The following is a 12,102-nucleotide window of genomic DNA, read 5'->3' as shown; positions in this document are numbered from 1 at the left end:
TTGCAGTTGTGAATGGAACTTTCTCTCTTATCTTTCCTAATGATTGTTTACAGATACATAAGAAGCTAATGACACTGATTCATTCTCATTGTGTTGAAGTTGACTTTCTTTAGTGTTCTAGCAGGCAATCACATCAGCAGCTAAGAGCGACCAGATTTGCTTTTGATTTCTTACTATTATATCTCATTTCGCTTTTCTGTCTTATGGCATTTCTTTTGATTTATTGGAAACAGTCTTAAATAATTATAACAGGGCAGCCCGGGTGGCTCAGCAGTTTAGCGCCGCCTTCAGCCCAGGGTGTGATCCTGGAGTCCTGGGATAAAGTCCTGCGTCAGGTTCCCTGCATGGAGCCTGCTTCTCCCTCTGCCTGTGTCTCTGCCTCTCTTTCTCTCTCTTTCTGTGTATCTCATGAATAAATACATAAAAATCTTTTAAAAAGTTTTTTAAATAAATCATTATAACAGCAGGCATCATTTCCCCTTTCTGCTTTTTGTTTCCTTGTTTTGTTTTTTAGGATAATGGATCTTGGATTAACACTTACTTTAACATAGCTATTCTTTATCACCTTTTGGCAGTATCCTTTGGTTCCATATGACTAAAATTTTACTCTGTTCCCTTCCCATCAGGACTTGTTAGATTTTATTAAATGTATTTTTATTTGCTTTGAAGCTGTATTATTTTCTGCATTGACTGATTGTGCTTCATTTTACTCCTTTTTCACTTTGTTGCTTCTGTAGTCAATGTGAGGTTAACCTGTAGATTTATTTTGTAATACATGTGATCAGTTTTTTTCATTTTTGGTTTCAGTCTTTTTTCCACTTTCCATGCTATTCCAGTACAAAGCACTGGGGATATGAGGAAAACTAAATTTTACTTTAAACATGTGATCTGAACTTGTGTAGCTGATAATTCAGTGCTGAGAGGGACATGTTAATTAAATATTTCCATAAGTAAATGTGAATATATAGCTATGATATGCTATATATCATAAAATTCAGGAGACTATGAAGGCATGGGTCAAGGGTCTACACTTGCAGGGTAGGGAGGGTTCAGGAAAGGCTCCTCTGAGGAAATGATGTTTCATCTGAGAAATAAGGACAGAAATGATCTCAGGAAGACAAAGGCATGGAAGGGCAGGGAGGGCAGTACTTGCACAGGCATAGCTGGGGGAAGATTAAAGCATTTTTAGAATTCCTCAGAAAGCAAAATGTTGGTGCTTCTAGAGTGAAAGTTTAGTGCAGTGCTTAGTAAGACTGGGAATCAGAAGGAACTGGCATATGCAGGCAAGCATCAGAAGGCTGTGAAAAGAAAGATATCAGACCAATCTCCCTTATGGATACTGTGGCAGAGATCCTCAGATGAAAGCTCCTTGCAGAGATTTGTGTTTGCTTCTGACTGAGACCTAGAATACAATTCATCCAAGAATACAATTCATCCAGGACCCCTTTAGACTAATTTCCCTTGCTGAGGTTTCTAGGGGAGTGTGGATGTGGGCTCCAAATCTGTGAGTGGTCACTACACCTGCAGTGTTCTTAGAAGTTTGACTCTTTCCTGACAACATCTCATGGATGGATTTTCTTCTTCTTTTTCTTCCCACTGGGTATTGTGTGAAAATGCTACTTTTTAACTTTTAATTTTGACTTCACTTCAGATTTACAGAAAAGTTGAAAGAATAATATAAAAGCTCCTAGGTATATCTCAGATCCCCCAGATGTTAGACTTTACCATCTTTACTTTTTTCTTCATCCACTTTTCTCTCTTCCTTTTCTTTGTGTGTGTTTTCAGAACCATTTGCAAGTAAGTTGCACTGCAAATATGATACCTCTTTACCTCTAACTCTTTGGTATTCCCTAAAAACAAGGACATTTTGAGATGCCTGGGTGGCTCAGCAGTTGAGCATCTGCCTTCAGCTCAAGGTGTGATACTGGGGTCCAGGATCAAGGCCCAAATTGGGCTTCTTGCAGGGAGCCTGCTTTTCCCTCTGCCTACATCTCTGCCTCTGTGTGTGTCTCTCATGAATAAATAAATAAAATCTTAAAAAAAAAAAACCAAGGACATTTTCCTCACATAACTACAGTATAATGATCAAAATCAAGATAGTAACATTAATATAATGCTACTATCAAATTTATAGAACTCATTTATATTTTGACAATTATCCTAATAATGTTATGTATAGCAAAAGAAGATCCAGGATTAGGCATTTCATGTTGACATGTCTCTTTTTTAAATATTTTTATTTAGTTATTCATGAGAGACACACAGAGAGGCAGAGACACAGACAGAGGGAGAATCAGGCTCCCTGCATGAAGCCTGATGTGGGATTCAATCCCGGGACTCCAGGGTCACGCCCTGGGCCAAAGGCAGGTGCTAAACTGATGAGCCACCCAGGGATCCCCTTGTTGACATGTCTCTTAAGCTTCCTTTAATCTGGAACAGTTCCTAGACTCTTTGTATTTGATGACATTGGCAGTTTTGAAGGACATGGATCAGAAATTGTGTATAATGTCCCTCAATTTGAGTTTGTCTGATGTTCCCTAGTCTCTAAATTGAAGTCCTGCATCTTTAGCAGGAGTCTCACAGAAGTTACTTTGGGTCCTTTCCAGTGCCTCCTATTAGGAGGTACGTGATTTTTATGTGTCCCATTTTGAAGCTCCATGACCATCCAATAGGACTGTTATAAAATGGATGCTTAGGATAGGTGATTAGGGAAAAAACAGAGAGAGACAGAAACCATAAGAGACTCCTAACTCTAAGAAACAAACTGAGGGTTGCTGGAGGGGAGGTGGGTGTGGGTGTGGGGTAATTGAGTGATGGGCATTAAGGAGAGCATGTGATGTGATGAGCACTGGGTGTTACATGCAAGTGATGATTCTACTCCTAAACGAGTAATATAGTATATGTTAACTAAATTAAATTTAAAAAAATTTTTTAAAGATAGGCGATTAGAATTCTAGATTCCATTCTGTAGGATTGCATTTTACTTGTTATAAAATGGATTCTGTTTTTGTTTGTTTGTTTCTATTTAAATTCCAGCTAGTTGACATATAGTTAAGAATCAGTTTTTTTGGTTTTCCTCTCTCTTTTTAAAAAATCTTATTGATTTATTCAAGAGAGAGAGAACATGTTAAGGGGAGGGGCAGAGAAAGAAGGAGAAGCAGATTTCCCACTGAGCAGAGAGTCCTGCTTGATCCTAGGACTCTGGGACCATGACCTGATCTAAAGGTGAATGCTTAACCCATGGAGCCACCCAGACACCCCAGTTTTCCTTTCTTTTTCTGCTATCATCATTTGTTTTGTTTCTTAAATTCCACAGATGAGTGAAATCATATGGTATTTGTCCTTCTCTGACTGGCTTATTTTCTTAAGATGGGTGGTTGGCGTAAGACTCCATTTTTTTCTGATCTCACTTATAAGACCCAACACTTATCAAAATGACTGACCTCATAAATAACTTGAGCAAAAGGCCAACATTTTTGTTAAATGGAGGGTGCCACTTTGCTGCTACTTCATGTTACTCTTGTCTCTTCCTTTATAGATATATCGGGTACATGGAAGCAGGAAATCTAACAGGAATTTTAGAGTTCATCCTCCTTGGGTTCTCTGAGGATCCAGAACTACAACCCTTCATATTTGGGCTATTCCTGTGTATGTTCCTGGTCACTGTGCTTGGGAACCTGCTCATCATCCTGGCCATCTGCTCTGACCCCCACCTCCATACCCCCATGTACTTCTTCCTCTCCAATCTGTCGTTGGTTGACATCTGTTTCAGCACCACCATAGTGCCCAAGATGCTGGTGAACATCCACACAGAGAACAAAGCCATCTCCTACATGGACTGCCTCACGCAGGTATATTTTTCCATGTTTTTTCCCATCCTAGACACTCTACTCCTTACTGTAATGGCCTATGACCGGTTTGTGGCCATCTGCCACCCCCTGCACTACACAGTCATCATGAGCCCACGCCTCTGTGGCCTGTTGGTTTTTGCTACCTGGTTTGTTGGTATCATGACATCCCTTCTTCATATCTCTCTGATGAGGCACCTGAGCTTCTGCAGAGACCTTGAAATTCCACATTTCTTCTGTGAACTGACACAGATTCTCAAGTTGGCCTGCTCTGATACCTTTCTGAACAGCACGTTGATATACTTTATGACTGGTGTGCTGGGTGTTTTTCCCCTTGTTGGTATCCTTTTCTCCTACTCACAGATTGCTTCATCTATAAGGAAGATGTCTTCATCTGGGGGAAAGCAAAAAGCATTTTCCACCTGTGGGTCTCACCTCTCAGTTGTTTCTTTATTTTATGGGACAGGTGTTGGGGTATACTTCACTTCTGCAGTAACTCACTCCCCCCAGAAAGTCTCAGTGGCTTCAGTGATGTACACTGTGGTCACCCCCATGCTGAACCCCTTCATCTACAGCCTGAGGAACAAGGATGTGAAGGGGGCACTGGGAAGCCTTCTCAGTAGAGTGACCTCTTGTCTGTGATGGATATACTGGCCCTAGGACTAAGGAGTTTTCTGGATCCCAAGGGCAAAACTTTGATTCTAAAGTTTACTCTTGAATCTTGCAAACTCTGTTTCACCCAGTCTTGAAGGATCTATGATTACTCTCTCCTAGTTTTTACACACTTTTAAACAACTAATTTCTGCATAATTTATCTGATGATCTTTCTGCCCTATCTGTTGTCCAAAAAAGTATGTCCTCAGGATGCCTGGGTGACTCAGAGGTTGAGCACCTGCCTTCGGCTCAGGGCATGATCCCAGGCCTGGGGATCGAGTCCCACATCGGACTCCCTGTGAGGAGCCCAATCCTCCCTCTGTCTATGTCTCTGCCTCTTTTAGTGTGTCTCTCATGAATAAATAAATAATAAAATCTTTTTAAAAAGCTATGTCCTCAATCTTCTTTCTAACTTCCTCAATGGTAAGTTGTAACTTGGATTTGGAGCACTTACTTTTTAGCTTTGTTATCTCAAATGTTAGAAGAGAATACTTAGGGATCCCTGGGTGGCGCAGCGGTTTGGCGCCTGCCTTTGGCCCAGGGCGCGATCCTGGAGACCGGGGATCAAATCCCACGTCGGGCTCCCGGGGCATGGAGCCTGCTTCTCCCTCTGCCTTTGTCTCTGCCTCTCTCTCTCTCTCTCTCTCTCTCTCTCTCTCTCTGTGACTATCATAAATAAATAAAAAAATTAAAAAAAAAAAAAAGAAGAGAATACTTAAAGTATTGGTTGTTCACTTTCACTTATTTCTATGTGTTCTGTTGTGAATTTTTGTTGTTCGTGTGCATGTACTACCAACAGTGTTTTGGGTTTTTTTTACTGGATAAAATATGATTAAAAATACATATTAAAATACAGTGTTTTAGTACTTATTATATGGTAAGCCTATGCTAACTGCTCTCTACTATCTTATGTAGTCTTCCTCTATGGGAATGATTACTGTCTCCATTTTAGAAGTAAGAAAACTGAGAATCTAAGAGCTTAAAAATATTCCCCAAAGTTACAGAGCAACCAAGTAGCAAAATCAGGATTCAAATTCAGTAATCTGACCCTGAGCCCATATTCTTATAACAGGCTGCCCAGCTGTTCACATGGATTTCAATGTGTACATCCGAATGGTGGATTTTTTTTTTTGCTTGGTTAACAATATTTCTGGATATCCTCTCCTATTGGATACCCAAAAGAATAGCATTTTCTTTCTCCCTTGAAGTTAAAGGTTGTAATAATATGTTTTGATGTGTCTAATAAAATATGAGTGGAAGTGATGTATCCCTCCTAGACTAAAACAGTTGAAGAGTTGGTACATTATTCTTCATGTTCACTCTTCTCTTGATATGGAATGAAGGCATCACAAGATCCAAAGAGTTTAGAAAGCTGGTCAATATGTGGAGGACTCCTCTGGATAGTTGTCCGAGTTAGTAGATACTTTTCAAGAGAAAGAAATAAGATTTTGTTTCATTAAACCAGTAACATTAAAAAAATAAAATAAAAAATAAATAAAAAATAAACCAGTAACATTTTAGTGCTTTTATACACACTGTTGCTGTTTTCAACAACATAGGCTAATCTACTCCTACTGTTACATGTCCCAAGGCTAGAAATCCAAATTAGAGCATTTATCTACTCTAATGACTTTTACTGTCATGCTAAAAGTAAGTCTGAGATCTCCTTTTTCATTCTTTTGTGATCCTCCCACTCTTTTTTGGAGAACTTTAATTCAATTTCACATTAACACTTATACACATACATATATACACATATACATTCATATATAAATCTATATGTGGCCTACATCTTTGAAAGAGGAGAATTAATTTATTATTGTGCTAGAAATGCTCTCTTTCATTTTTTAGAGAGAGTGTAGGAGGAGGGGCAAAGGGAGAGGGAAAGAGACAACCTCAAGCAGGTTACATACCCAGCACAAGAGCCTAATGTGGGACTCAATCTCACAATCTCAAGATCATGACCTGAGCTGAAATCAACAGTCAGATATTTAACTGAATGAGCCACCCAGGCACCCCAAGAAATGCTTTTTCAACGGAAGGTAAGTGCCTCTGAAGTAGTCATCCTTTCTATAGTAGCCTTGGAGTCCTGTATAACTTAAAATCAGACTGGCACTATTCACTTGCAGGACTGTAGGAAATATCACATTGTCTAAGTGGACCTGTTAGGAATATTAATCTAGTTCCCAAATTGGTTATTTGAATAGGGTTTTTAACATATAAAATTCCATTCCTTTATTGTCATAATTCACAATCTCTGTCCAGTATATGTGATATCTCTAATACGACTTGATATGGTTTGTGATTTTGCATCGTATTGTTAAAATCTTTGTCTATGTATTGTAACAAATTTTTTCAAAAGTTATTTCCTATAGTTCAAATTTATATTTTCATTTTTGAAATGTACTCTACCTATGATGTATTTCTGTTCAGTGGGATGTGAGATCTACTCTTTCCAAGTAAAAAACAATTTATTCTCATACTTTATACTAGTCCTTCCATTCCCAATGACTTAGAAAGGCACCTTTTAATTTTTAAATTCTCAAAGCACATTTTCTACCTATTCTGAAGTCAGGCATCTGGTCCAATTCCAGCTCTGCCATTTGCAAGTTGGTCAGCTTCTCTCTACTTCTGTTACTCATTACTAAAATTAAAACAATAACATATGTCAGGGGGTACTGTTCATATTAAATGAACTAGTAATGATAAAGATTATGGTGTTTTCTATTGATTTTGTTAGTAGGTTTTATTTACACTGTTACATGTTTTTATATTCATATCTGAAAGGGCAAGTCTTTGACTTAGGGTGCCATCAGGGACTTAGGTCCTTTACAATTGTTATTTAAGTATATTGATTGGCACAGAACATGTAGCTCAGATTCCAGTGAGATATTTTTTTATTTTTTATTTTTATAATAAATTTATTTTTATTGGTGTTCAATTTACCAACATACAGAATAACACCCAGTGCTCATCCCGTCAAGTGCCCCCCTCAGTGCCCGCCACCCAGTCACCCCCACCCCCCGCCCTCCTCCCCTTCCATCACCCCTAGTTCGTTTCCCAGAGTTAGGAGTCTTTATGTTCTGTCTCCCTTTCTGATATTTCCCACACATTTCTTCTCCCTTCCCTTATATTCCCTTTCACTATTATTTATATTCCCCAAATGAATGAGGACATATAATGTTTGTCCTTCTCCGATTGACTTACTTCACTCAGCATAATACCCTCCAGTTCCATCCACGTTGAAGCAAATGGTGGGTATTTGTCATTTCTAATGGCTGAGGAATATTCCATTGTATACATAAACCACATCTTCTTTATCCATTCATCTTTCGATGGACACCGAGGCTCCTTCCACAGTTTGGCTATTGTGGACATTGCTGCTAGAAACATCGGGGTGCAGGTGTCCCGGCGTTTCATTGCATCTGTATCTTTGGGGTAAATCCCCAACAGTGCAATTGCTGGGTCGTAGGGCAGGTCTATTTTTAACTCTTTGAGGAACCTCCACACAGTTTTCCAGAGTGGCTGCACCAGTTCACATTCCCACCAACAGTGTAAGAGGGTTCCCTTTCAGTGAGATATTTTTTAGAAGGAATCCTGAGCGGGATCCCTGGGTGGCGCAGCGGGTTAGCGCCTGCCTTTGGCCCAGGGCGCGATCCTGGAGACCCGGGATCGAGTCCCACATCGGGCTCTCGGTGCATGGAGCCTGCTTCTCCCTCTGCCTGTGTCTCTGCCCCCCCCCCCTCTCTCTCTCTGTGACTATCATAAATAAATAAAAAAATTTTAAAAAAAAAAAAAAAAAAAAAAAAAAAAAAAAAAAAAAAAAAAAGAAGGAATCCTGAGCTCTGAAATCACACTTAAGGAGAGAAAAGCTCCCACTGTGGAGAAAAACATGATCACCTTAAAATTTCCCACATTGGAATAGAATTGTCAAGCACAGTTTCCATTTTATTATGGTTCTCTTTCTCTCCCAACCAGCTAAAATGTTTAGAAATAAAGTAACAGGGCAGCCCTGGGGGCTCAGTGGTTTGGCACCGCCTTCAGCCCAGGGCCTGATCCTGGAAACCCGGATCGAGTCCCGCGTCAGGCTCCCTGTGTGGAGCCTGATTCTGATTCTCCCTCTGCCTGGTCTCTGCCTCTGTGTGTGTGTGTGTCTCTCATGAATAAATAAATAAAATCTTTAAAAAAAATCTCTAGAGATTTTAGATTTGTGACTTTGAAGGAGACTTCAGGCTCTAGATTGAATTAAATAATGATGATATGATAGCAGATATGCTTATCTTATTTATAACTTTAATGGTTAATGTATCCCATCAACTCCACTCCCTCAGATTCTTAACTAGAATCTAAGTTTCATTTCCAAATTTCCAGGGGAGAAAATGTTTAGCCAGGTTGGACCAGACACTCTCTGATCCAATTAGCTGTTGTCAGGGAGTAGGACCACAGAGCAAAGTGGGGCCTGAGCACCATCAACATGCATGGATCTGCTACAATATGAAAGAAATATGGGGGACACTCGGGTGGCTCAGGGGTTGAGCACCTGGCTTTGGCTCAGATCATGATCCCAGGTCCTGCAATTGAGTTCTGCATCAGGTTCCCCCCAGGGAGCATTCTTCTCCCTCTGCTTATGTCTCTGTCTCTCATGAATAAATAAATAAAACCTTTTAAAGAAAGAAAAGAAAGAAAGAAAGAAAGAAAGAAAGAAAGAAAGAAAGAAAGAAAGAAGAAAGAAAGAAAGAAAAAAGGAAAAGAAGAAGAAGAAGAAGAAGAAGAAGAAGAAGAAGAAATGAAAGAAAGAAAAGAAAGAAGGAAAAAAGAAAAAAGAAAGAATAAGAAAGAAATAAAGAAAGAAAAGAAAGAAAGAAAGAAAGAAAGAAGAAAGAAAGAAAGAGAAAGAAAGAAAGAAAGAAAGAAAGAAAGAAAGAAAGAAAGAAAGAAAGAAAGAAAGAAAGAAAGAAAGAAAGAGAAAGAAAGAAACAGCAGAGACAGAAATTCCAAGAGACAAATTTCAGCCCAAAAGAAAGAAGAATGTTCAAACCATTGATGTGTTTTACCTCAAATGGACTGATACTGAGCTGAACATCCAGAAGCTGCTGGTCCATGGGGATAGATCTGAAAGACAATGGCTATTTGTGATAAAGATCTAAAGGAGGGAATAGATTATACCCATAATGATACCTATACAAGATAATGACATCTGTAATCCTTCTTGGTGAATGATTAGTTTGCTGGTGAAAATGTTTGATTTTGTTTTTTCTTTGGGCATTAATATCATAAAAATATTTTTATATTGGGGACTCCTGTTTTTTATTGTTATTTTAGTTTTTAGAGATTTAATTTATTTATTTGAGAGAGAGAGAGCAAGACAGGGAGAACAAGCAGGGGAAGGGGCAGAGGGAGAAGCAGACTCCCCACTGAGCAGGAGCCCGATGCAGGATTTGATGCAGGGCTTGATCCCAGTACCTTGGAATCAAGATCTGAGCTGAAGGCAGACACTTAACCAACTGAGCCACCCAGATCCCCTGTCGTTGTTATTTTAAAGTAGGCTCCATAACCAATGTTGGGCTTGAACTCATGACCCAGAGATCAAGAGTTTTATGCTCTACCAACTGAGCCAGCCCAGTGCCCTTTCTGTTTCTTTGTTTTCATTAGTATTGCTTTGGCTCTTTCCTCGCAGAATTATCAGCTACATGGATGCAGGAAACCAAATAGGTGTCTCGGAACTCTCTTCTTGGGACTTTTCTCTTCACTGCTTTTTTTTTAAGATTTTTTAAAAATTTATTCATGAGAGACACAGAAAGAGAGGCAGAGATATAGGCAGAGAAAAAAGCAGACTTCCTGCAGGGGGCCTGATGCGGGACTCAATCCCAGGACCCCAGTATCATGACCTGAGCCAAAGGTAGACACTCAACCACTGAGCCATCCAGGTGCCCCTCTTCAGACTGTTCTTGTTCAGGTACCTGGTACCATACTTGGAAATCTTATCATTCTGGCCATCTGCTCTATGACCTCTACACACCCATGTACTTTATTCTCTTCCACCTATCTTTTCTTGATACTTGTTTCAGTTCCACTGTGGCTCCAAAAACACTGGTGAAGATACATACAGATAACAAAGCCATCATCTATGCAGGCTGCATCACCTAGATGTATTTTTTTTAAGATTTTATTTATTTATTCATAGAGACACACATACAGAGAGAGAGAGAGAGAGAGGCAGAGACACAGGCAGAGGGAGAAGCAGGCTCCATGCAGGGAGCCTGACATGGAACTCCATCTGGGTTCTCCAGGATCACACTCTAGACCAAAGGCGGCACTAAACTGCTGAGCCACCTGGGCTGCCCTAGATGTATTTTTTCATAGTGTTTGGGTATTTGGACATTTTCCTCCAGATAATAATGGCCTATGACTAGTTTGTAGTCATCTCCCACCTCCTGCACAACACAGTCTTTGTATGATCTGTATTTAGCTAACTTTGGTCTGAGTATACATAGTGAGTCTGTACCACATGGTAGACACTTAAATATTTGTTAAATGAATGAAACCAAATTTGAAAGACCTTTTTGAAATAAATGTGGACTAAGAGGTTTTAGCCATAGACTCAGGGAGGTAGGAAAGAGCATTGTGTCCTTCATTTCACTTCATCAGTTTTTTTTTTTTTTTGGTTTTTTTTGTTGTTGTTGTTTTTAATGAGGGGATGGATTTGCTTGAGCAAGACTGAATTCCCAGTAATGGATCCATTGATGCCAAGGACTGCTTGATGGAAGATAGACGAATCATTCTGCAAGTACATTATAGAATTTAAACAATACTATAGTTCTCTCTGGCAACAAATGTGCCATTAATCTTTTTCTTTCAATTAAAACATTTTAAATGTTTTCTGATTCCAGCATAATTAACATACTGTTTTATATTAATCTCAAGTGTACAATAGAATGATTCAACAATTCTATATATTTTTCAGTGCTCACCATAAATGTACTCTTAATCCTCTTTACCTATTTCACCTCCCCCCACCCATCTCCCCTCTGGCAACCACCAGTTTGTTGTCTATATTTAAAAGTCTGTTTTTTATGTTTGTCTCTTCTTTTCTTTGTTTTGTTTCTCAAATTCAAATTCCATATATGAATGAAATTATATGGTATTTGTCTTTCTCTGATTGACTTACTTCACTTAACATTATACCCTCTAGTTCCATCCATGTTATTGTAAGTGGCAATATTTCATTATTTTTTATGGCTGAGTAATAGAATTGCCATATGATTCAGTAATTCCACTAATGACTATTTACCCAAAGAATACAAAAACACTAATTTGAAAAGACATGTGTGTCCCCATGTTTATTGCAAATTTATTTACAATAGCCAAGATATGGAAGCAGCCCAAGCATCTAACAATAGATGAATGGATGAAGAAGATATGGGATGGATAGATGAGCTAGGGGACTGTTTCATCCCCACTAAGGAAGGAAGAAGAGAGGGAGGTAGGGAGGGAAAAACACTAAACTTGTTGTTAGAAAGATTCAGTTTGATGTGCCTGTGAAACATCCCACAAATAGTTTCCACTTGGCAGTGGCACAGGTTGATCTCATGTTCTGTCT

General features: G+C 39.2%; 1 protein-coding gene across 1 annotated transcript; it reads left to right on the top strand.

Annotated features, from left to right (window-relative positions):
• The first annotated feature begins 3,420 nt into the window (after nt 1–3,420).
• Nucleotides 3,421–4,991, top strand: LOC112666462 (olfactory receptor 7D2). The gene has a single exon (XM_025457444.3). It carries the CDS (start codon nt 3,435–3,437, stop codon nt 4,488–4,490), a length of 1,056 nt encoding a protein of 351 aa, XP_025313229.1. The 5' UTR covers nt 3,421–3,434; the 3' UTR covers nt 4,491–4,991.
• The last annotated feature ends 7,111 nt before the right edge of the window (nt 4,992–12,102 follow it).

Source organism: Canis lupus, chromosome 20 (assembly GCF_003254725.2).
Source record: "Canis lupus dingo isolate Sandy chromosome 20, ASM325472v2, whole genome shotgun sequence".
Taxonomy (NCBI): Eukaryota; Metazoa; Chordata; class Mammalia; order Carnivora; family Canidae; genus Canis; species Canis lupus.
The sequence above is the reverse complement of the archived record's forward strand: the minus strand, read 5'-3'. Positions and strand labels throughout refer to the sequence as shown.

Bases quoted from the DNA above. Each gene is read 5' to 3' on its own strand.
- LOC112666462 (XM_025457444.3), top strand. From the start codon at position 3,435: ATGACTGACCTCATAAATAACTTGAGCAAAAGGCCAACATTTTTGTTA.